The 26,768-nt window shown below is 39.4% G+C and overlaps 1 protein-coding gene across 2 annotated transcripts in view; it reads left to right on the forward strand.

The window, feature by feature from the left end:
- Positions 1–1,357: 1,357 nt before the first annotated feature.
- The window catches only part of RFC1 (replication factor C subunit 1), a 71,116-nt gene continuing 45,705 nt past the window's right edge, over positions 1,358–26,768 (forward strand). The window contains exons 1-4 of one of the 2 annotated variants that reach the window (XM_074951531.1): positions 1,358–1,501; positions 10,661–10,789; positions 12,877–12,952; positions 15,169–15,288. In XM_074951531.1, the coding sequence (XP_074807632.1) occupies positions 1,484–1,501; positions 10,661–10,789; positions 12,877–12,952; positions 15,169–15,288 (343 nt within the window). In that variant the 5' untranslated portion in view covers positions 1,358–1,483. The remainder of the gene's footprint in view (positions 1,502–10,660; positions 10,790–12,876; positions 12,953–15,168; positions 15,289–26,768) is intronic. The other variant, XM_074951532.1, reaches the window with a different exon arrangement.

Raw genomic sequence — 26,768 nt, forward strand, 5'->3', positions numbered from 1 at the left:
TTCTTGCAAAACCAAGAAAGACCAGATTTAACATATCTGACATTTCTAAAGGTAAAAAGCAAGAAAAACAAAAAACAAAACAAAAGAGACCTACTTTCAGGCCTTAATATATTATGAAAAACTCTTAAGCACTGCTATTGATTCATTGGTTCAAAATTGACAGACTCACTATGATTGCAGCACCCTGGCTTTTTCTTGGTCTTCCATCCTGGCACTTTTGACGGCCTAAACTTAGTTTATGCATACTTTACCTCACTCTGGCATATTGGGGATTAATTAACGAATGTCTGTGAGGTGTTCAAACACTTAGGTGATGTGGGCCCATATAGGATAGACAGATGGAACTGGGCAGAGGGCATAGACAAAGATGGTTCAGCTGGAGACAAATGAAAATTGCAAAGACTGAGGTAAAAGCAGGAGAAGATGAAGAAAAGCCCACTGCTCCCGCTGAAAGCAGCTCCTCTACATAGAGTTGGTTCATCAGCACAGCATGACTTCTCAGGAGTCAGGACTCTGCTAGGCCTGAGGTGTAAGTAGGGAGGGATGAGGAGAAGCAAACTCAGAACAGGGTTGAGGCATTTCACTGTGCTGGACATGGTGATTGTTTTAAACTACATTTCAAATAATAATTTCATTATAACTACAGCCCTATCAAATTCACGGCCATGAAATCTGTTCTTTTGTGGGCTTTTACCCTATACTATACAAATTTCACAGGGGAGACCAGCATTTCTCAAATTGGGAGTCCTGACTCAAAAGGGAGTTTCAGGGGGATCACAAGGTTATTTTAGGGGGGTAGTGGTATTGCCAACCTTACGTCTGTGCTGCCTTCAGAGCTGGGTGGCTGGAAAGCAGAGGCTGTTGGGCTGGTGCCCTCCTCTGAAGGCAGCACCCCACTAGCAGCAGTGCAGAAGTAAGGGTGGCAATACCGCAACCCTCCCTACAATAACTCTGCGATTCCTCCCCCCACCCCAACTCCTTTTTGGGTCAGGACCCCTACAATTGCAACACTGTGAAATTTCAGATTTACATAGCTGAAATCATGAAATTTACGATTTTTAAATTCCTATGACCGTGAAATTGACCTAAATGTAGGGGGAATTTGGTAGGGCCCTACCTATAACGCTAGGTGATTGTAAACAAAATACTGCAACACGCTCCCCAGGTAAGCTGAGAGGTAAAGTGCCCAGCAGGAAATTAAGCACCTGGACTGGGCATCTGCCACCCTGTGTCTGCCACATCCCTTCAAATATCTAACAGGATCCAGTCCCACACCTTCCATCCTACCCCCATCCCCACCTAGTCACCGCCCTTCCCCCTCCATCACCCCCACCTCGTCCCCCTCCAATCTGTACTCCGCCTCAGCCGTCGCGTCGGTGACGTCACCCCCCATGCGCCGCACGTTTGGCGTTGGCGCGAAGGGGGGATGGAGCGGAAGGGCCCCCGTTATTACCTGCTAACGAGATAAACCGCCCCCGGCAACATGGTGAGCGCGGCGGGGGTGGGTATCTCCCCCCTCTCGGGAGCCGGGTAGCTGGCCCCGGGGTGGGTGCCGGTAGCTCTCCCGCTCGGCCGGCCCGGGGGAGCCCAGCGCGGTCAGGCGTGGGACCTAGCGCTGTGCGGTGGGGCGGGCTCCCTCACCGCGCTCTGAAATGAATCTGCGACCCGCCCGCTTGCCCCCCGCGACGTCTGCTGCCGCTCTGTTCCCCCAGACCCGCCTCCCTTTGCCGCCCCCCGCGCATCGGTAAATTTCCCCAGGCTCCTCGCCGGTTGTGCCGACCGGCCGGGCCGCGGCAGTGAGCGGCGTTGCAGCGAGTGTCCTGGCTCTTGCTGCTCAAAGTGGTGGTCGGGGCAGAGACCGTGCTTATTCCTCTAGGAAACGTGAGGGAACGCTGCTGCTGGAGAGGGGGAAAATGTTCCCCTGTGCTGCTAAAGTCAGTTGTGGGGGTTACTGACTTCCCCTTTGGAAGGGCCTTCTGGCCTTTTTGTGGGTGTTTTAGGGGCTGGGGGAAGTCATTCTTTCAAACTGGCACTGGCCAAGCTCAACCTATTAGAGATACTAAAGTGGATTAAGTTTGTATTCCACATGTGATCCTGTGTGCCCTACTTAGGACACGGATAGCATGCTAGGCTCTCCTGTCGACACACCAGCTGGAACCAAAATAAATGATTGTTTTAAATCACAATTTTAGTAGTTTCAGTATGTCTATATATGGACACTTATTTTGGACTGAGTGTCCTATTTTAATGTCAGTAAAAATCAAGGTAAATAGGATACTTAATCTAAATTAAGGGTGTCCATGTACAGATTTTTACTTAAGTAACTAAATATGTGAATTAAAACAGCTTTATTTAGGTTCTAGTTTATGCATCTATTTAGCCCCTCTCCCCATCCATTACCCATATATGGTGCTAAAGTGAGATTATTCATAATAAAGTGTTTATCTCTTGATCATATTATCTTTCTTAGGCCTGTTTTATGTAATTTGCACTGATTTAACTGAAGGTAGGCTTCTAAAACAATTTAGTTTGGAGCAATTTTTGAGCTGTCTTGCCTGCATAGGGAGATCCAGGAAAATTAATACGAATTAAAGAGGTGTATTTGAAGTAGATTAGTTAACCTGTATTAAATCTCTGGATGCTGTTGTTCAGAATTAAAGTGGGCTTAATGGATATGTCTATATAAGGATAAAAAACCTAGTGGGACTGTCAGCTGGCTCAGGCTCTGGGGCTGAAAGACTGCTGTGTAGACATTTGGGCTTGGGCTGGAGACCAAGCTCTGGGAGACTGCAAGGATGGATATCTGAACATCTAAACAGCAATTTTTAGCCCTGGAGCATGCGTCCCCTAGCTGTGGGTTTTTTATTCCCATGTAGATATACCCAATGTGGTATAGTTTTTCCACTTTTGGAAATGAATTATGCTAAACCAATTTAAGGCCACTTTAATTGTGAATGAGGGTGTTCATGCATTTTTTAGGATTATTTTTCCTGGATGTGCCTCTAGCCAAGCTCTTTGTGTGCAGATAATTAAATTGATTGATATAGAAGGCTTTATATATATGTTTGCATGTGCCTGAAACTATATGGGTGCAAATGAGCAGATATAACCACTTTTAAACCAATGAGAGTCTAAACTGGGAAAAATCCCTATGTAACTAAAATTGCTTTTCTAAACTGAAAAATTAAATTGATGAAACTTCTGTGGTAAAACTAGGCAGTAGAGCTCGTGTCCACTCATTCTTGTACTCAAATAGCCAAAGTTGCAAATCAAAACTGATTTGGTTCAAATTTCAAACTAAGTGGCCACAATCAGTTTGTTAGCCTCCCGTCTCAGCCATTGAGATTAGCAGGGCAGAGGGATCTTCACTGTCTTACCCTACAGTCTTGAGATGCAAAACTTCCGTGGAGGACACTGAGGGTACTTTGTACAATAAGGCTGAGAATTTTCCATTAATTCATTAGCATTAGCACCTCTACTGTGGCAAAAAATTTCTCCGGTGTTTGGGGTGTGTGTGAATTTTTTTTAAGGTAGTGTGCTATTCAGGGCAGAGGATAGTGTTTAGAAGGTACCCAAAATGGTACTACCATAATCTAAGTTATAAAGCATTATGTGGGGATAGGACTTTGGTACACTCTGAAAACTTGTTAGTATATATTTATACAGTATTCAGATGCCTTGAGCTTGGAATACTTTTGAAATAATTTTCAGGAAGAAAGAGGTATTATGCAGCCAAACTGGAGTGGGTCATTCCAAGTGAAATTGCAAGGGGGGTTTCCTAATTAATTTTTTTTCATAACTGCATCACACAGTGTTAAATAACTAATGCTTGAACTGTAGTGATAAACTACTTAAGGTTTCAAACTGAGCTGTGCTCTCTTCATAATGAAATTTGCAAGTGTAGACTATTACCAGACTTGTGCAGGACTAGAATTAGATATGAAGAGGTCCAAAAGGTGCATTTTAAACTGGCTATTTCCAGCTTTAGTTACTTAATGTTTGCAGTCAGAGGGCACGAACACAAAACAGCAGCATTTTCTGTCCTTTTATTTTAACACCGTGCTATAGGAATTTGAACTGAATATAGGATATCAGGAATCCTTCTTTCATAGTTCCTCTGGGAAAATTCCCTTTGTGCCTCATGTTTTTCAGTTTACTCCAAACAAATGTTATATACTTTTTCGGTTTAATTTACTACTGATTGCACTGAAGAAAAGTAACATGCATGAGACAGTTGTCCCATGAGAGGCAGAGCTTATCCAGTTTCTTGAAGGGAACAAACTATTGAGAGCAAGGCAAGAAGAAAACTTCATGGAAATTCTTCTGTGAGAGAAAACAGTATTTAAAATAAGGGAAGGGAATCCAATTACTAAGGCCTTGTCTACAATGGGAGTTTGTTATTTGTGTTCAATCACTGTTGCAAGCCGCTCCTACAAAATAGGCAAACTGCTATAAACTGGAGTTTAGCCATGGCTTGAAAGCTACCTCAGTGCAAGTCACTGTTTGTTAGGTTTGCTTGCCTGTCCTTCGGGTTTGCTCCATGACAGCTATGTTAGTGGCTGTAACTGGGGCTTATTCCCTATGATTTTTTGGGGAAAAGAGATTGGCAAGCTGCCTCTAAGCAAGTGAGGAATCACACCTGACTGTTGGATGGCAGTAGCCTCCACTTAAAAGCACAGGAAAAATCCAACACTTAAGCAGTGTTGGTGCTGATGATGATATATCCATCAGAGGGCAAGAGGCTCTTTAAAAATGTTAGTTTCATACAGCATTTCAAGAAGTTAGCATGCATATAATGCCAGGTTTGCTCATATACCAATACTAAAATATACAGTATGACATTTAGAAAAGTATGATCAATCAGAACATTTCCTTTTTAGGTTGGTATCCTAACGAAAAGGGAAGGAAGTGGTCCATTTTAGGATTAAATTAGAACTAATAAATAGTTCAGTGGTTTGAACTCAAGATATGGACCAGTCAGACAGTTGTTTTGTTCTGATTTTACCTAGGCTATGTCTACCCTAGCAACATTCTGTTTGTATAAGAATACTGGTATACTATACCAGCAAAGCACTCAGAGTGTGGGTGCAATTATATCTGCAAGCTGTGCTTGGTATTGGTGTAGTAAAACCAGTGCTCAGAAGCAAAACAAACTATACCAGCAAAACTGCATATTTACTGATATAAATACGGTCTACAGTAGGGACTTCTGCTGAAACAGCTATGATAGTCAGGGATCACACCTCTTTATGCTCCAGACATAGCTACCCTAGCAATAAGTCTTGTGTAGACCAGGCCTATAGGGTTTTTTTTTTGCTATTCCCAGATATATATGGCATGAAGTAAGTTCCATTTTGCTCCTCCTATTTTTAGTTTCATATAATAAAAATAGTTTTATCTGTACATAGTGATGTCCTTTTCAGTCTTAACAGTTTTGGATTTCCCACCTCTTACAGTCCAATAGCTTCTAACAAGATTATCTTTTTCCTCTGGAAAAAATGGGATGTCTGAAGAAGAATTTGAAGGATAATATAGCAATGCTGAAGATTGTAAACAGAGGAGACTTGAAGAATATGTACAGTCTTTTAGTTTAGTCGTTAAGGTAAATTAAGCACTCAAATCTAAGCCTTTATTCAGAAAGTGTGTTCAGGTGGCTTATATGCTATTATCTTGAAGCTTTGGCAGTTTGCTGAGAAACTAATTTTAAGCAATTTAAGAAAGATACTTCTGCCTTCATGTGGGGATCAAAGGATGATTTACAGCAAGAGAATGGAACATGGTGTTAACACAGGGAGACAAATTTTGAAGTTAAAAGCCTACAGATAACTGCCTTATGGTCACAAGGTTATTATCAACAGACAAGCCATAGTATTTGCATGAACAGTGCTTGATGGATAAATGGAAGATGCTTGTTTGAGTTCACCAGCAATAGAAACAAAAACGCTTACCCAGCCATTAAAGACAAATAATCCACTGTCTCTTGTCTGTTAAAAATCATTAGTCTCACTGAGCCATACTTATATACTAAAGAAAGCACCAATGGATTGCAGTTTAGGTGTTTTGTAGACTTTGCTTTGGGCACTACTCTACTAGTGTCACCACATTACTCATCAGTCCAAGATACTGTTGTTTTTGGTAGATATTGTCACAGATCCACAAGGTCTGGTGTGCCTCAGCCTGTAACCAGTTCCTTGGGAGTGACCTCTTCGGTGTGCCAGGCCCCAAGGACCCACACAGTTCTAGAGAGGCTGGCCTGTGGCCTGAGACTGGGCCTTTGGGCATCAGCAGTCTGTCTCTCTGTGGCTCTTGGCAGCAAATCCTGCTAAGCCAGCCCCCTGTGGGAGGCTTGTACTGTACTTAAGCACGCAGTGCTCTCACTGCAGAAACATCAGGCAGCCTTTTCAAAACAAGGTAACAATTTATTAGTCATATAGAATCAAAGTCTTTGGGTTAGCACAGAAATTAGGTCTACATGGGGATGAAAAAGACCATGGCTGAGCCAGATCAGTTGGTTCAGGGGCTAAAAATTGCTATGTAGACATCTGAGCTTGAGCCCAAGCCTGAACATTGACATAATTTTTAGCTCTGCAAGCCCAACTCAGATGACTTGGGGTGACCATGGGGCTTTTATTCCTGTGTATATGTACCCAGGGAGGAGAAAGTTCAAGTTATAGTCCATCCTGGCTAAGGCAGTGCAAGTGCCATCCAAGCTGTCCAATTCCAGCATGGTTCATGTCTCTCTCTCCCTCTAACAGTTCCAGGAGAGGGAGAAGCCAGCTTCTCCCAGAAGCCCACCCTTTATCCCTTGCTGGTGACCTCTCAGTCCTTTGTTCTCCAGGAAGGGCCATGGCTGAGTTCACAACCCCACCTGCTGGAGCTTCCCACTTTTGAGCGTTGATTTTCAGTCAGTTGGCCTTGCATTGTCTCTATGGACCCTCTGTTGATCTAGTCCCTTTCAACTAGTTCATTGACAACCATTCGTTCCACCCAGACAGCAAGGTGACAGGTACATCTGTCTCATACACTGTTCCAGGAACAGTGTTAACCCTTTTGCCCCGGTGGGTGCAATTTGAAGTACAGAGGAAACTGAGGCACACATAGGCTTTAAAGATATTACAAAAAATTCCCAATCCGTCACAGATGTCTTGTATTTAAGCTGCATATTGATGCAGTTTACATGATAAAAGGAAAGTGGTAGATTTTACAACAAACATTAAAAAACTTCAAGGAAGTTTATAGGAGAGTCAGTAGCTTGTTTTGAGACAAAGTATGTCCTAACTCAAACTAAACATACCATAATATTGTTTGTTTAAAACAGCACATAGTATTTAAAATAAAATACAGGAGTTCAGTGGTGGTGGGAGTTTTCTATAAAGACAAGCAGTTTGCTTGGTGAACCAGAATATGAAAGTTATTTCATGGGTTGGGTTTTTACAGCTTTGACTGAACCAGGGAACTTAATTTAAAAAGGGAAGAACCTGGGGGAAACAAGTTACTTTCAAACAATTTCTTAATTATGTTTTTGTTTCAAAGAATGGGAGATAGTAGCATTGTTGACATTCTGGCCCTAGACAGACTTTAGGAAGTGAGTGTTTGTTGAATACCTGTAAAATTTACATGGAAACACAAATGGCAGTTTAAGACCAGCTCTTAGATTTGCTCTCAGATCTATGGAAATGCTTTTTTTGGTTGAAACACTACCATTTGCTCAAGTCAAGGTAGAAGATTGAAACCAAAAATCAATACAGCAACTTGGAAGAGAATCTCTTTATAACTAAATAACTAAATAAACTAACTAACTAAATAAATGTGTTAGTCTCTAAGGTGCCACAAGTACTCCTTTTCCTTTCGCGAATACAGACTAACACGGCTGCTACTCTGAAACCTGTCTTTATAACTAGCATCCTGATGCTAATATATTTCCTGGAGATTAAAACAAGTAAGGTTAAATAATTTTGGAAATTACATACAGACTTTGTTATTAAAACTGAAGGTGAAGTCTACCTTTTTTATCAATTGTGATTACTTTTTGCACTTAAGTGTGGCCAATAAATACAGATTAGTCAGAGTCATTGTCTGATTTTCATGCACACTGGCTGTAATTATGTTTGGGTTGAAAATGCTGGACAAGAATGTGTTTAAATCCCAACTAAACTTTTAACTGAAGTATAAACAGCTGTGAAATTTTTAGATTTTCACAAAACCTTCACATTCTACACTGATCTTAAACAAATGTATATGTCCCTTTAATGAGAAATTGGTTTAAAAAGTCCCCAGGAAGTTTAATTCACCTGTATATTTAGCTAAAGAAACGATAAAGACAAAACCTTATTTGGTCACCTAGTCCATCCCAACAACATGTTTAGTGCAAAGTGATTTCTATTGTGTGTACATATTGAATATTTGCATAGCTCAAACAAGTAGTCCATGCATATTCCTCTTTATTATCCATTTTAGAAAAAGTTACGGCAGAAATCTGTGATTACAGCATTAACAGTTACTTATTTGCAAGGGATACTAAAGCTTAAAGACTTGGCTATAGAAGTCACTTACCTGTCTACATACACATGTATCATGAGTTTAGGTTTATAACGAATGTTTGATGTATGCAGAATATGTAGATCGATTCATATTTATTATGACAAATGTGTCAGCAGCACAGAAGGAGCTAAGGTCTCAGGTATGTTAACAGGTCATTAGTTTAAATTTAAGTCATGTGTGGAATAGTCAAAGGGATATAACTGACTTAAAAATCACTTCTGTCACACCTATGAGGACTGTTACTGAAAGGTAAAAATTTTCTTCTAATTAGTTTACTTTGTAGTAGTAATGAATGTATAAGGGTTGAACCCAAAGGCCCCAGGCAGGATTGTAATCAGTTTTCTCTGCCTGGGTGGAGTTTTCACACATCAACAGGTAAGAGAAAAGTATCATTGTGAAGACTATAAAAATTGGTAATGACAATTCAGAGGCATATGTAGCACTTGAAACTACTTCAGTCATTGTTTGAGGTTGACAGTGTCCCTTTAAATTTTAGAACTATCCATTTATAGTCAGAAATTTATAACTTGTAAATTGCTGGTATTACTCCTGTGACAGAATACCTGTAAAATAGCTGAGTAACACTAATATAATAGTACTAGTTATTTAGGTCTCAAGCCTTTAAGGAGATGCACATGGGGAGACACTTGTGTAAATAGGATGCCATTTACTTAAATCCAAAAACATCTGCTAACAGGGTCAGTGCCTTAGTTGTAAATGAAATATAGCAAGTCCAAGTTTTCCTTAAAGTGAACCTTCTAAAACAAGAACACAGCTCAAAACCTGATAATTAAATAAGTCACAGGTATTATCAGGGGGGAAAAAAAAAAGCTAATTCTTGTTAACAAATCACGTGTTCTATTTGGCCTTTTAACTCCAACTCTGAAAGGAGCCAGAGTGGTATACTTTCAATCAATCTTATCTAGAATAAGGAATTGACAAAGGCTCTTTCTCAGTGGCTCTACAAACTTGTGTGAATATGCAGAAATAATATTAAAACAAATTCAAAGAACTAGTATTACTCACAGTTTCTGAGAAAATTCTGCCAGTCTTAGTATTCCTGGGAAACTACTTAGCTGAAATCTCTAGGGGGTAAATCAGAAAGTAGTGTTACCTGGGTAGAATATAGTCACAAGCCACACCCTCCGCCTTGCTATAAATTCAGACCAAATGATTATATGGTGCTCCTATAATGGTTGCCATTAAAATGGCTGCTATCCCTGGAGACAATGACTGTAAACAGGTATAAAAAGCTAGATGATTCCCTTTTTAAGTAAATAGTCTGAAATATTAAGGGCTTTTAATAGATGTTGGGTCTGTGTTTGTGGTTATGCTATATGCTCATACAAGAGCCTCATAAAGTTCAAACCTTTTACTTTTGCAGGTAGAAAGCTCCTTATGTTCTTATATTCGTGGTAGGAGATGCCATAAATATGTTACACTTTTGAGCTCTTTAGGTTGATTAACATTGCTTGAACTTGGGAAAAAATGGTTAGACACCTGCTAGCTGGAGAGCTATACCAAACACTTTGCTGATGCCAGAGCCCGGGTGAATTGACCCATCTTCCCCAGATTCTGAAAAGATGGAGGGTGCTGGGATTCAATATTCTGCAGCTACCTGTGGGCTTTGCTGTGGAATTTCATCTGTGTTAGGCTCTGCCCCACAGTTAAGTTATTCATTTGATCTATAAAAGACTCTTTGACATTTGGGCTATACTTGTCAGAGTTTACTGAATATCTTTGGAGCTAATTGCAACTGTTTGTTGTTCTTTATCCTATCAATAATGTGATTCTGTATTGTGCTTTGCAATAGGATGGCTGGCAGAGATATTCCATTAAGGGAAAAGTGAGCTCTTGGAATGATCTGTAGTGGAAAGGAAAGCTGCTGCCATGTGTGCCTCAACTGAGCAAAGATTGCTCTGCATCTGTAAGACCTGTATTGACTAGATATGAGTACATTCAGCTATACAGGTTTTAAGCAAAACTTCTAGATCAGTGAATGGATGAAGAGTTGTTGAGAGAGTAATTTGCTTTTTTTAAAATTATCTCGCTCTTTTGTTGAGTGAAAGGTCAAAGTATTGTGTGTTGCCTTTTTAAATCCGCTCTCCCCCTTTATTAGGATATCAGAAAATTCTTTGGGGTTGTATCTACTGGCAAGAAACATGAATGTGAGAGAGTGAAAAAGACAGAGAAAACCAAAAATGGGGAAGAGTCTTCAGATGGGAAGAAGAAAACAAAAGATATCAAGGTCAGTTTGCTTTCCTCAGCTGCAGGCTGTTCTGGGGTTGGAGGTTGCTCTGGTATGGGGGTGCACGTATGTGGCTCTCCCCTTACAACTGACTTGTGTTCTTGGTTTAAATGTTTTCAGTGGTTTCTCATCAGCTATTTAAAAAATGTTTGTCATTTCTCTACAGTCAAAATCAAAATAAAATCTAATTGGCCTATGCAGAGTCAGGGAGACATTTCCAACTAATATTATACCAGAAGCAAAAATCTCACCTGCATATTTAATATGGCACTATGGAATGTATTCTGTAGTAACATAGTCCTCCACTGTGGTCAGCATTCCTACTTCCTGAAGAACGTTTAACCTAGGTCCTATGTCTCACTTGGCAATGAGAAGTTGAAAAAAAGAAATATGTTTCCTAAACCAAGCTTGTCTAGCAAAACCAAGCAAACACAGTTCTCAAATCCAGCAAAGAAAATAGTGCTGAGACTGGAGTTAGCGTAGCAGAAGTTGCTTCTATTTCTGCACCCCAATCTTCTTGTAACTTTTTTTCTTTTATGAGAAAGAAATTGTTAGTTTTCCATATGCGTGGGGGTGGGGCAGGGCGGGGGAGGTGGGAATTGTGATACTGTCATGGAAACAATCCGATGAAATATTTAAAGCAAATCTAGCTAAGGTCCTAATTATGTAAGGAGCTCTGCCAAGGCAAACCCTCATTTATTTAGATTTATAAATGTGCTAAAAAGGGCACACATTTACATGCCCAGGCACCTTTAACATAACTTAAATTGCTGTCCATAGGATGTATTTTTAAGATAAGCTGCCATACTTCACCTTCCGAACTATTCTTGCCTTTACACTTAAATTACCCCCATTGTCTAATGCCTGGGGGGGAAAGATTACCACTATAATTCAGGGCACTACTTACGTGGAGCTCAGTGTAGGCTCAGGGTGAAAATATGTAATGAGATATCTTTAAAATTAGGGTAATTAATGAGTAGGAAGAGTTGAGTTCTGGTTATGCTATCTCAAAAGGATGTAACAAAGTGGGGTGGTTCAGAGACAGGTGACAAAAATTATTAGAGCCATGGAAAGATTTCTGAATTAGGAGAGGTTGAAAAGATTGTCATTGTTTTAGCTGAAAGAGGTGACAGATGAGAGGGAAGATAAGGTACAAAATAATAAATGGTATAGAGAAGGTGAATTTGGTATATCTCTTTACCCTGGTTTGTAACACAAGAACAAGGAGCTGTTCAATGTAATTGAAAGGCAACAATTTTAAAATTGATAAGGAAATTCTATTTTATACAACCCATAATTGAGTTGTGGAACTGAAGGAATAATTAAGGTAAAATGCTTAGTAGATTTCAGAACAGAGTTGAACATTTCCTGAGGATAATAAGAACATACAAAGTTATGTTAGATAAGATTGATTGATTAATTAATTTTTAGAAGTGTTATAACCCTTAATGCTTCAGGTCAGAAGACAACCACCAATTTGACTGGGTCAGGAAGAAAGCTCCCATGTGGGCAGATGATTGTACAGTTGTCTGTTATGACATTTCTTACAACTTCCATTTGAGTGTGTGGTATTGGCCACTATCAGACAGGACACTGGACTAGATGGGATCACTGGTTTATCTGTTATGGCAGTTATGTTAAAAGAGGGGGAGCAAACAAATAATGTATTGACTAGTACATTCTTTGTTTCTGGAGGTACCTGATGGTTTTATTTTTGATTAGATTAGTTGTCCAAATTACACAAAGCTGTTTAAAATTTCAGAGATGTTTGAAGATGGTGTCTGATTATTTTAGTTGTTTAAGCTTTTATTTGTTCCAGTTGCAGCCTGTGTATTTTTTTGACTTTTTTTCAAATTGGTATCTTTGTGGAATATAATGAACTTTGCTTCTTTTTGTTGTATTCCTATTTTATAGCCACTTAACTGAAAGCTTATAGTTTAAGTTCTTAGATTTATTTTTATGCATGGACATTACTGGGTTTCTGCTAGAAATTAATCTAATACAGTTAATTAACTAGAAGTTGTAGTAGGTGTAGAAAGAAAGCAAGAAAGAACTTGATAGTGAAAATAATGGACTTTTACTACTAGGTGAAGAATTCATCTAATGAAGATGATTCCAAACGAAAGCAGACAAACAAGAAAAAAAGGATAATCTATGATTCAGGTAAAATTTGTTACTGCTTTAGAATGGTGCTTTGTGTCTTTTGCGGTATTGCCAGTTAAAATTGAGGGTTAGCAGGCAATTTTTACCCCTCAATGCAACACATTTAAAAAAAAAAAAAACCTCTTGAAGGATTGTGCTCAAGAAGAAATAAAAGCATGTTAAACACAAGATGCTCTTGATTCTCACTGCTTAAAGTCATTAATTGCTTGGCTGTTATCACTATGAACAGTTACATCTTCTATTGACACTCCTCAATATCACAAAATGCAGCATTGCATCTGTAGCAACATCAACTAAAAATGCTAACCCTATGTATGTATACAAAATAATTTTCACTAGACCTCAGTCAACAATTTGAATAACCCAGATTTGGAGTTTAGATTAGAACTAGCTTACTCAGTATCTTTTTAAATGGCTGCTGTAAAGAATGATTTCTGTTTTAAAGGTCTTGACAGAATTTTTTTTTCAATTTTAAGGCCTCCAATTCTGAGATCTGATCTGTCTGCTCTGTGACAGGCAGGAGTCTGCTGATGTAGAAAAACTTGCAGGATTGGGGCCTGCCTTACTAATTTTATATTGAATGGGCATGCAAAGTTAATTTGCATTTTCATTTGTATCTGCCTTGACACACAGACCTTGATAAACATTTGTCCCATGCGTCTAGGTGCTTTTACATATTTTAAATTTCAGAATATGAAAAAAATGTAAAATTTAATTGAAAGGACTGTTCAGCCCACTCTAATGAATATCCTCCAGAAGATACAATTTAAAATAAAGTTTCTAAAAAAGTTTTATCTATCAGTTTTTTCTTTTTTAAATTAAGTTTAAAAAAATTGGAAGCTTTCTGGTTTCCCCCTTTGTTACTGTCACTTCTTCCCCATCTGGATGCTGAAGCCTCCTGGAGTTATCATGAAATTGAAAAAAAGATTACAGGCTTTCCTACAGCTTGTGTCTTCCATTGCAGACTGTTGATTTTTGTGTGGTCGTGTGTGCACTGGTTCGATAGTACAAGGTTGCTCTAATTTTAAAAGAAAAACAATGGGATGAGCTAAACCTGCAGAACACACAAATAAATAAGCCTGCCAGAATGTTGTCATTGAATATTGAAAATACATCAAACTGAAGAGATTGTATATTAAGCTAGTCCTTATAGCCTTGGGGAGCCTTAAAGGAAATATTTCTAAATTAATGTTTGGTGCTACACATAGTTTATGCAAACCAGCTGCCACCTGTAATATATTATTAATTTGCTGAGTGTTAGCAGTGTGCCTGGAGCGTTAATCTCCTATTCCATTACGGGGAAGAAAAATGAAGTACTGCTCCAAATGCTTTAAAAGACGAGCAGGCTTTTCAGTCACTGAGATTGTTGACCATTTCATTCTTAGAGAAATGTAGGGGTGCCAGTTTTGTGTGTGTTTAAAAAACTAAATACTTGTTCTGCTAGTGTGTCCCCTTGAACCACGCACGTCATGCTGTGAACAGTAACCATATAGCAAATATGCTGGGTTCCCTCTGCTTTTTCAGTCCTTTTGCAATTGCTTAATAAGCATCTGGCTCAGTATGCAAATAGGCATACATTGAGATGCTCACAATCCACAATGACCAGATGAGGAGACAAGTGACTGTTACCCCTTACTTGAAAGAAACCTTTCGGAGACATGTTACGTCCTGGTTATCTGCCTTAAGAACATAATCTTCAGTATAGACACACAACTCTTTAAATGTTATCTTCATACATTTTGCAATGATTATGATGATCAATGGATTACTGGCTCTCAGTAGAGTTATTTGATCCAGCAGATCCCTGTAAAATACTGTGCACCCTGTCTGCATTCTGCCAGTTGGTACAAAAAAGTCCCTGGGTCACAGACTGGAGTTTAATTTTCAGGCTTCAGCTCATCCCACTGCAGAAGCAACATGCTTGGTTCCTGGGGTGGGTAATAGGGAATTCTTCTTGTTGTTCAACAAGTTCTTCTGGGTGATTGATGGCTTCTTGAGGAAGTCCCATTTAGTCCTTGTCCTAGTCGAAGGATGGTGGCCATGACACAGATCTCTTAAATTAGAGAGGTACAGCTTCATTTTTCTCTGTATTCTGGGCTTCAGCAGAGTACTTTTCTCCCACAGATGGATGTTTTTATAACTGATGTGTTGAACTGTTATTTAAAGACTGTATGTATGTGGAGGAAAATAATACTTCTCCCTGTGGTCAAATACAGATTCAGAAGAGGAGACGCAATCAGTAAAGAAATCTAAGAAGCCACCAGAGAGAAAACCATCCTCTTCAAAACCTGATAAAGTTCTTAAGCAAGATCCTGTTGTTTATGTTTCAGAGACAGGTAATGTGTGAAACACATGATGTATTCAGTTGTTATGGGAGGGTTGCTTTTACTAAATATTTAAACATAACATTCAAGGAGGAATACTTTTTTTTTTTTTTTTTTTTTTTTTTAAAGGGACAGGTAAGCTTTAGAAATGTGCCATTGAAGACTTTGCTAGCCTAGCAACAGGCTAAAAGTTATGGGATGATGAGTGGTCATTGAGGCTGTTAAAGTCCTCTTCTCCCTTTTGGTGTTGGAAATGGTGGTCAGTCTTGCTTGGGTTCTGGTCAGGGATATACCATCTCTCCTTGTTTCCATTGGTTTAGTCAGGGATGTCATCTCAGGAATTGGCAAATGCACTCTTTTCAGTTTCCTCAAGTGATGTGTTTATAATCCTTGGGGGTAAGGATAACTTCCAAACACTTAAGCTCTTCATGAGCACTCTTTCTAAAATGACAGAGCTAAGTTTTCACAGAGAGCTTTTCATTTGGTATCTGACTAACCAGTCTTTTCTCTCCTGCAATTGCTTGCTTCATTAACGTTAGTGGCAAAACTGCTTTGTTTTCAGTCTTTACCTCCTTGAGTCTGACTTTCAAACTCTTAAAAAAAACAAATATATTGTCAAAGTATTAATCCATCTGCTATCAGAGTATTAGGAAGATTGATGTTAGGAAAGCTAATAACAGTACAATTCTTTTATAGTAGTACTTTTAAAAATACCATTCATGCAAACTCAGTCCTGTATCTCAGCTTCCTAAGTTGTTAAATTTTTTGGTCCTGAAGAGCAGAAGTGGTGAGTAGGAGTCAGTTGCCTTCCGTGAACTTAACCACTGACTTCAGACTTTACAGTCAATTCTGTAGTCTTTATGAAGAGTTATGCACATGGGTGATCTTTGTTGTTTGTTCTAAATTTTCTAAATTTTCTGTTAAAAGTTACTAGTAAATTTAGATCTGGCAATTACAGAATTTGAATCTGCATTTGTGTGCACTTTGGTGAATTATATTTATGGTTAGAGTTAAGGCTGCATGTTTGTTGTTCAGAATATATATCTGTTTGTAGATGACGTATGAGAGGGTGTCTTGTTTGTTGTTGGTTTGGCATTATTTGTTTTCGATGTTGCCATTGTTCTGATTGCACTTTTGGGATATCCCTGAGCTATTTGTTTTCCAGGAGTAAGAATTGTGCCCAGATGGTACCTTTAGAGGAGGTGGATCTGCTTCCTTTACCTTCTGTTTCTACGTAGAACACATCTTGCAGAATTCCTACTAACTCATCCTTTCCTTTCAGAGTTTGGAGGGGAACTTTGAGATCGTGACTTGTCTTTAAACTTCTGTGGGCTTTTTGCTCTACTTTTTGAGGCATTAAGTTTTCAGTTTTGTTTTGTGATTAGCTTATTTTTCTTTTTGGAGCTTTTGCCTCCTGGTAAAACCAGGATCTAACTGCAAGGTTCTAATGGCAGTGGCTAATCGTGGGTGGCATTTAACCACTGTTGGGGATGGTGACTCCTGTTCCTGTTTGCTACCACTTTCTCTATGGGTCAAACAACCTTAAGAACTAGAAGAGTTGTGCCCTATTCGTAGAGAGATGAGACCCAGGAATGTGAATGCTGCAAGATTATTTATGAAGTAGAACAATAAGATAAACTGTCTTCCCTTCTAGCAATGATTAAAAAATACTTGGCAGTTGAGGATATGAAACTTGTAGCAGATTCCTTTATAAGTGTAGTATAATAATTGCTGCTTCTTAAAAGTCTTAAAACTGTAGCTCCTAACTGTCAATCTGCTTGCATGTGATTTATTAAGTAATGTAGTTAAATGACATCAGTTGTAGTCTGTCTCTACTGAAAATGTAGCACAGGTAATCTTTTAGCCGTCATCAGTAATTAGAAATGGAATATATCTATATAAACAAAGCTTTTGTGTGCTCTGTCATATCTTTCTCATAGGGGTTAAAGTACAAGGCTGTTAAATTAATTCATAAATATGCATGATGATTATACAGTAGAACCTTAGAGTTACGAACACCAGAATTACGCACCTACCAGACAACCCATACCTCATTTGGAACTGGAAGTACACAATCAAGCAAAAGTAGAGACCCCTCCCCCCCCAAAAAAGGCAAATACGGTATAGTACTGTTAAATGTAAACTACTAAAAGAAAGAAAGAAAAGGAAAGCAGCATTTTTCTTCTGAATAACAAAGTGTCAAAGCTGTGTTAAGTCAATGTTAAGCTGTAATCTTTTGAAAGAACAATTATAATATTTTGTTCAGTTATGAACAACCTCCATTTCTGAGGTGCTTGTAACTCTGAGGTTCTACTGTATGTACAGTCTCATAATATTTATATTACACAGTTAAGGCTGATTACAGGTGGCAAAGCTTGAGAAGTTGTCACATTAGAGACAAATGAGTCAATCATGTTCTTTTGACATCCGTATCTTATAACTGCACTGGCTTTTCTCACATCTTAAGTACAGTCATTTTCTATACAACCTGCCCTCAAACCTCTCAGCTTATTTCCAGAGGTCAGACATCTAATTTAACTTCCTTTTAACATCAGTGAGTGAAAATCTTTGTTGTTTTCAGCGGGAGTTGGATCAGCCCCGTAAGCTGGTTAAGGTAGTGGTAGATATACCTCAAACCTTTTAATGCATGGATGTGGGCAATTAAAACTGGGAAAGTCTCTTCCAGTGTTTGCAAAGCATGCTGTAGAGAAGATCTTGATGTACACACAAGAACACAATCAAGTTAGAAAGCAAGTACAAGAGTGACAGTTTACCCATCCCTCTCGAATGGCAGTACCTTTTCAACAAGATGCAGCCTGAATACTCTTAAAAACAACTAGAAATTTGGCTCAACTGATATTTCACTGTATTGAAATCATTTCTGCTGTCCAAGTAAGAATGTTAATTATATAGCCATGGAGCTTCTAAAAGTTCCAGACAGCTGGATTATTGTTGAAAGACTGGGGTTTGTGTGTATTGTCTAAAACAAAATAATTTTTTAAAATTAATACCTGCTAAATTAATGTCCTATTGAAAGCTTAAACTGTCAGTGTTACACAAAGTAAAATTCCTATTAGATTAACATTTTCTAGATACTAATCTATAATATGTTTAATAAAACACATGCATGTTCATAGCATATATAGCACTACATGTATTTTGTTTTATATTTCTGGTAATTTGATTTTTTTTTCTGATAATAAGCAAAATGATGTTTTTGGACAATATACTTCAAACAAACAAACCCAAAAACCAAAATGCAATTTCTAGCCAATGTTTATACTCTTTTCCCCTCCACTCCCCCCATTTTTAAAATAAAATTATTTTCAACTTTTTTAAAGTTAAAACAAGAAATGTTATGAAAAAAATGGTACAAGACAAGAAGCCCCTACCCTGCTGCAAGGCAGAGGTCCTGAGCTCCCCCTTCCAAGTTTGGTAGGTGGAGAGTGGGAGGGAGGAATGGGGGCTAGGAGCTCCTGTTCAGTTGATTATCTCCAAATCCTTTTTAGAGTCAGTTTCAAGAATGTAGTCCCATATTCAGTAAGTGTAACCTGCATTCTTTCTTCCTAAACTCATGACCTGCCATTTAGCTGTATGAAAACTCATTGTTCAAATGAGCCCAGTTTACTAAGCTATCCATATATGAAACTATGCACATAACTGACCTCGCTTAACCTTTATTTACCCTTTAACAATTTTTGTCATCTGCAAACTTTACCAGAATGATTTTAGATTTTTTTTTCCAGATTTATAAAGATATTGGATGGCTTTGACTCAAGAACAGATGCCTAATCAGATTCTTTGGAGAGCAGGTGGAAATGGTGCATTTTTAGATTTGTTATGTAACGAGGTGGTGTGATCAAGCTTTTCTGCATCTGACACAATAAGAACATTGGTCAAGGTTAATAGTGAAATCCCTGAAAACTGCAGCTCAAGGTTACCCTTATCTAGTGAGTTCTAGGTACACACAGAGTAAGATTGACTTAGGCTATGACTAAAACAATTTCTTTATACAAGGGTTAACATTTCATTTCATATTTTTTTTTTGCTAGTATGTGTGTGATTCATTTTTCCATTTCATTGGAACTAAATAATGTTTTATAGCCAGTTGAGCATATTTTAATTGGCCTACACATTAAGCCAATAACTGTCAGACAAAACTAGCATTACTTTTGTTGGTGTTATCAAGATATTGTTGTTCACATTTAAATATATTTTCCTAAAAGTACAGATCCAAATCCATTCAGTTCAAAAGTATTTCCCTTGTTTTTAAAACTTTCATGGACTTCCTCCTATGTCATAAGTTGTTGTCTCTTCACTCCTTCTGTGTAATATCAGTCTTGTTTCTGTTTGTTCATACAGCCTTACCACTGCTGGTGTGACAGCCTTATTTGTAGCAATTATTTGTCTGAAATAGCCTAAGCGTAGTTCTGTTGTTTTTCTCTCTCTATCTCTTCACCCTTCCTCCTTCCCCCCACCCCCCCGATCTCCTCTGAAGTTTGTCTTTCGTCCTTTGCCTATCCCTCTAAATTTCTTTCTGTTTCTGCTGTTTAACTCTGTTTTTTGGGATTTGATTTATATGACAAATGCTATATGACTTAAAAGTTGCATTGTTTTGTAGAAGAGAGTAAATGATTGGATTAATGAAATGGTTAACTTTTTTCTATTTATCTTACTGTTGCTTTCGTGCTGTACAGACCATTAGGTTTACCTGTTCTAATCCCATAACAAATATTTTTCATCATTGCTGTGTACTTGGTTAAATCAAACTCCGTTCATTTAGATTATTGATTATCAAGGACAGAACACCATTAGTCTTATAAGTAACAGGAAAAGGAAGAGCTATTTATAAATGCCTCCATTGCTAACCATTATCTCTGGTAAAACAGTCCAGTAAGTTGGGAGAAATCCAAATACTTCTTGTACCTGTTAAATAACATTTACTTTTTACTGTTTAATGAAGTATGGGACCTTGAGCTTTGTTTGTAGAAGATGACCTATTATTATGCTGCATTGAACCTGGTCTGGTTTCGTCAGGGATTGCTAGTTAGCAAGAACTGTGTGTGTGGTGTGGATTTTTTTTGTTTTGTTTGTTTTTGTGTATGTGGATCTTAATGTATACCTGACTACTAACATAGAAAACTATGTAGACGATATCCTTGTGGATGTGTAGTGATTGCAACTATGCTTGTGAGTATGGCAAAACATAATTTAGTAAAAGCTGCTTTTGTGTTAGTGGTACTTAAAAAGGTCACACTTTTTACGCTGGTGCTTTACAGCATTAATATACAATTCCAATTAAATCTAAAGAACTAAGTAACCATGCTGGTGGGTGGGTAGGATTGTCTGTGGTTGAAAAGTAACGGGAGAGGGAGAGAGAGAGAAAAGATCCCTACAGAATTTGAACTTTGAAATTCACTGGAGAGTAAGGAGGGTCCAGTGGTTAGGGTGGTAGCCTCGAACTCGGTAAACCTGGGTTCCCCACTCTTCCACAGACTTCCTGTGTGACCTTGGGCAAGTCACTTAGTCTTTCTGCTTCATTTCTCTGTCAAATGGGGGTAACAACAACATTCTCCTATCTCAGAGGGGCGTTGTGAAGATAAATACATTAACAATTGTGAGACATATGATGGTAATGGTGGTCATATATGTAGCTTAGGGTGTGTCTACACTGCAAAGAAAAACCTGTGGCACTGAGTCTTAGAGCCTGGTTCAGTTGACTCAGGTTCTCAGGGCTCAGTCTGCTGCGCTAAAAATGAGTCTAGACATGCTTGCTTGGGTGGGAGCATGGGCTCGAAGACTCCCCCCACTTGCAGTGTTTCAGAGCACAGGCTCCTGCCCGAGTGTGAACTTGACTGCTATTTTTACACTTGTAACTGGAGCCCCGCAAGCCCAAGTCAATTGACCTGGGCTCTGAGGCTCGGCACTAGGGTTTTTCTTTGCCTACCTTTTGATAGATATTAAATACTACTATTAATTCTTTTAGTCTTTAAAGCACCTGATGAACTTTAACAGTTAATGTAGTTGATATTTGATCTATGAGTCTAATAGAGCTCTCTTGCGAATTACAGGAACAAGGGTATTTAGAAAAATTTAACATAAGTGCTATAATGCACTGCCAAGGTGTATTTCCTAGGTCCTACCATGAAAACCTGAAGAAATTTACTATCTATATAGTTTTTTTTATTCCTTCTGTGAAGTCTCCTCACTTTTATTAAAGTTTAAATAGTAAGGATTTTTAAAGTAATAAACCCATCTAGTTTGATGTATTGATATCTAAGGTTTGTTTTTCTAATTTGGCATTCACTCACTAATAACTCTTACAGAGTGTGGTAGATACGTATTTAGTGCATGTAGAAATTTAAATACTGTAATCGTAATCTCCAGGTCAGTTATGATGGCCACATTAGAGATGCACAAGTAGGGCGGTGATTGGCTGGCTGACTTCTGCTGTTGACAGTCCTGCTGTCCAGCAAAAGGGTTTTCATTGGGCATTAGCAGAGAGGGAGGTTAGAAATGGAGAGCTGTTTCTGATATGATAGCAATAGGTAAGAGAAATTCATCCCGAGTGAGAGTTTTGAGAAAGGAGGAGAGCCTAGTGTAACCATGTGATGTTCCCCCTGGTGTTATCTGGATTGGTGGTCTGCTAGGTCACTCCAATCCTCGACTCTTGGAGCCAGCCTTACCCTGTTCTGCTGTGAGAACCCCCCACTCCCGGGCTGTTCACGCACAACCTGTAGCATGTAAGCTGCTCCCAGCTACATGAGAGAGCACTTTTGGCCAGCTGCTGCTTGGATTGTGCAACCGAATGACACTAGCCAATATCTCCGGTCCCAGACACAACCCTAGGAACCTCCGTCTTGCAGTGTCCAGTTATGCCTGCTGGATGCTGCAAGTTTATATGAGTTCATCAATTTAACAAAGAAATTGTTATCCCAAGTGGAGTCTCTGACATGCTTCCAACCAAACACACTGCTTCAGGTAGAATAAACAAATACATTTAACTACAAAAGATTTTAAGTGATTATAAGTCAAAGCACAAGAAGTCCGATTTCGTCAAATGAAATAAAAGCCAAATGCATTCTAAGCTGATCGTAACACTTTCAGTGCGCTTACAAACTTAGATACTTCTACCACAGGCTGGCTAGTTGCCCTTCAGCCAGGCACTCCCCTTTGATGAGCGTTTCAGTTGCTTGGTAGTGGTGTCTGTAGATGGAGTGGAAGAGAGAGAGGGTAAACGTCTCTCTCTTTTATCATGTTCGTTCTTCCTTCTTGGCTTTGTGCCGTTTCCCCCCCCCCCCCCCCCGCCCCCTTCAGAGTCGGGTGAGCATTTCCTCCTTGTAGTCCCAAACTGACCAAGGGAAGTGGGGTGATTCACTCGAGAGTGCAACAGAGCTTTTGTTGCTGCCTAGGCCAGTGTCCTTTTGTTCCTGTGAGGCTGGGCTGGGTTTGTCCCATATGTGCCCTGATGAGGTGTGAACTGCCCCTCTGCTCCTGGAGAGTTTTGCCTGGGATTGTTTTAAGCCATGAGGACACATTTTCAGCCTCTATACACATGAAATTACAACCTATAACATTACTATAACAACAATGCTCAGTGCATCATGAGCCTTCTGAAGACACCTGACATGACAAACTTTGCATTGGATACCACACAATCATATTATAAGGGTGAACGTGGGGGTGCAGGGTGTTCCCCTGAGGTACAGAGTGTCACAAACCTCCAACAAATTGTGCTCTTAGATGGGCTACCAGTTGAGGTGTATTTTACACCATGGTGAAATAATGTTTTATTAGTTTGGAATGTACTAATTCATTCATGTTTTTGCTTACGTCTCCATGTTAGAATTGCAATTTGTATAGAACTAGCGTTTTGCTTTTCACAGTGGCATAGGATCTGTATAAACAACAGTAACTTGGATGATGTGCTTAGAAAAAATAAAGCACTGTCAGTGGTTCTCAAACTTTTGTTTGACCTCTTTCACATAGCAAGCCTCTGAGTGTGACCTCCTCCCATATAAATTAAACACTTTTTAAAATATATTTAACACCATTATAAATGCTGGAGGCAAAGCGAGGTTTGAGGTGGAGGCTGATGGCACATGAAGCTAATCAAAGCATCATAGTTGGAGAAAGCAACATGAGAAATTCAGTTTGCAAGTGAAATGGTTGAAGGAGCAGGGTCTCAAAAATTGACCATTTGGAGTAGCTGCATGGGTCTGATCTGAAACCTTGTGTATAGATATATGAGACCTTGAGTTATTTAAAACTATTAATTTTTATAATTAAATGCTAAAAACAAATTAAGGTTGTACAGTTAAAATCACAGAAAATGTAAGTTTCTTATATTAGGTAATTTGGCTCTGTGTTGCACATGTTTGTTCTGTGATGCTTGTAAAAGCATAAACAATAATATATTGAGATATAAACATAACAAGAAATGCAAGACTAGAAAATTTTACATGTGTACAGTGTGGCACAGTTAATCTTGCCATAAGAATCTTTTCCCCAAATTTTAACTGCCAGTTTACTCTTTTATGAACAGTTTTTGCAAGTCAATTTCCTGTGCACATTTTAAAGATAAAATAGAGAGCATGAGTTCACACTTCTTGTGGGGACAGGTAAGTATCCTGGGAGTACAGGGCCAGTGAAATGCGCTCTAACTAATAATTAATTCATGTGCACTTAAAATGCCCATCTAATAAAGGTATCTGCATGGTGTTAAAACAGGGGTGGGCAAACTACGGCCTATGGGCTGGATCTGGCTTGTGGGATTGCCACCCCTGTGGCGCTGCAGGCCCCACGCCGCTCCCGGAAGCAGTCGGCACCATGTCCTTTGTCCCCTGGAAGGGGGCGGCGCGGCAGAGGGCTCCGCACGCTGCCCTCGCCTGTGGGTACCTCCCCCCACAGCTCCCATTGGCCGGGAATGGGGAACTGTGGCCAATGGGAGCTTCGGGGGTGGTACCCACAGGTGAGGGCAGTGCGTGGAGCCCTCTGCCCCCCAACCCCTAGGGGCCACTGGGACGTGGTGCTGGCTGCTTCTGGGAACGGTGGGGGGGCCAGGGCAGGCTCCAGGTAAGTGCCCGCACCCCGAACCCTTCCTGCACCCCACCCCCAATACCCTGCCCTGAGTCCCTTGCTGCACCCTGCCTGCACCCCAACCCCCTGCCCTGAGCCCCCTGCTGCACCTTGCACTCCTCTTGCACCCCAACCCCCTGCCCTGAGCCCTGTCCCTCACTCCTCTCTGCACCCTGCCCTGAGCCACCTCCTGCACCCCTCCTCTGCCCCAGCCCCTTGCCCTGAGCCCCTTCCTGCACACTGCACCTCCTCCCACACCCCACACACTCTCCCGCACCCAACCCCCTGCCTCAGCCCTACATTCATGGCCCTGCATGCAGTTTCCTCACCCAGATGTGGTCCCTCGGGCCAAAAAGTTTGCCCATCTGTGTGTTAAAAGGAATTGATACCTCTGTGAAATTAGCAGTCGAGTGTACTAAAAGTAGATTGGGTGCACCATCTTAGTTCAGAATTCCTTGGCTCTGGTGTCAGAATCCAATAGCATTCAGTGGCACAAGGACTGAGTTCAGGAAATGTGAATTTAATGTTTGATCCTAATGATCATATAATTGAAATATACGATTTTAGGGGAGATGGTGTTGGTCTGGATTAAGTGGCAAAAGCTTTGTAAAGTTCAGTGTTGTCATCTTAAACAGTGCTTAAAAACTGCACTTCAAGAGAAGCACTTGTAGCCACAGTGTGTCTATGTAAAATGTGCCTCTGTCCAATCAGTTTTATTTCTATGCTCATTACTGTAAAATTTTAATCCTTGTAGATATGAATTTGCTTGAAGGGAACATGTTTTTGATTTAACAAAGCTACAGTTTGGCAGATTTTTTTTTTAATTTTGTTTTTCTTTCAAAACCAAGCAAAGACTGTTCATGTTTAAAACTATTTTAATGGTTTTAGCTTTCAGACTTCAGATCTTTTGGTTAGTTTTTTTTTTTTAAAACACAAATAAAGTGGATTTTTTTAGCCTTGGTCTACTCAAAAATGGCTGAAGGAATTGGGACCTTACACACGCTGCTTTTTCTACACAGAACAGTCATGAAAAGCTTCTGAAAAACTTTTTGTGGATGAAAGCAATGTGTTTGAAAATGAGGCGTTATAACAGCAAAAGTTTCTCAGTCCTATCTATTGTGTTGGCTATTGGATTATTAACTCAGTTCTGAAGTGTTAGTCATTTGCCTGGCAGAGATTTTTTTTTTCTGTTTTAATTGTAGTCTGAAAGGTAATGTCAGAAATAAGTATTTATGGAAGCCCTGGTAACACGTGGAGTTATAACTTGTCATTGCTCTTTTTAAAGTATCAGAATAATTTTCCCTTTTTAACTTGTGTAAATACATTTTTTTTTTTAATCAGGACCTTGAACATTATTTTCTTTGACTGTTATTTTTTTGTATTCTGCTATATAAATGAATGTTTGCAGTACAGACTGAGAAAGAAATCTTAACTTGTCTGAGGTAATTCCTCTGCTCTTTCATGGATAATACCTGTTGGCCTTTTTACTCTGAGTTGCTGTCACACTTTTGGTATGACTACATTTTGTTTCCTGATATTGCTGTATTACAAGCTTTCTAGAGAGAAGAGAACAAATTTTGCCGTTGGCTCTCCATACAGCAAGAACAAAGTTAGTTTAATTGAGGAATGAGATCAAGTCTCCCCTCAAAGGCAATCCTACTTTTGTTCGATCTCTCTGCTTTTGACTTCTGCCTAGTTTGTACTTTAATTAGTAGGTTGCTAGGTCAGCCTTGCAAGCTGAATTTACTTGCTGAGGTCTAACTTTACGTAACCTATCATTTCTCTCTCACATACACACAATTGAGGATTGAAAAAACTAGTATTGTAATTCATTGATCCAAAATAATGATTTGGCTGCTGTACATAGAAATGTGCTATTCAGTATTATTCAGTGCCTTGTTCTCTCTTCCCTGCTCTTTTTAACCTTTCTTTTTTTCCTACTTGTAAACCATATATACGTGAAGACATAACATGGTATTCTCCTTCCTCTTGCTACTCTAAAAGTATTTATCTTTCCCATCTCTGTTGGGAAAAGCAAAACTTCAAATTTCAAGGACACCATTTTTGCATCTGCACTATTGTTTTGCAGTAATTACGGTAGAATCTGTATTTGTATTACTTAACTGGGATTAGGTGCTGCTGTATCAGGGCAATATAGAGCTAGGCTTGTCTTCACTGCTGTGTTGGCTTGAGGTATCACTTGGTGTTATGCATCACATGACTCCTGTCCACACACAATCCATAGCTTGAGTTAAGTGGTGGTTTAAACTCAAGCCAGCTAGTTTGAGTGTGGGTGATACTAATGATGCAATAGAGATGCAGCTACAGGCTACCTCTTGAGTTAGCACAGCTCATCAGCTGCTAATCCAATCACTCTGTGCTGCTAATCAGTTCACTTACTAGTATTAGTGATT

Source organism: Natator depressus, chromosome 4 (genome assembly GCF_965152275.1).
Source record: "Natator depressus isolate rNatDep1 chromosome 4, rNatDep2.hap1, whole genome shotgun sequence".
Lineage (NCBI taxonomy): Eukaryota > Metazoa > Chordata > Testudines > Cheloniidae > Natator > Natator depressus.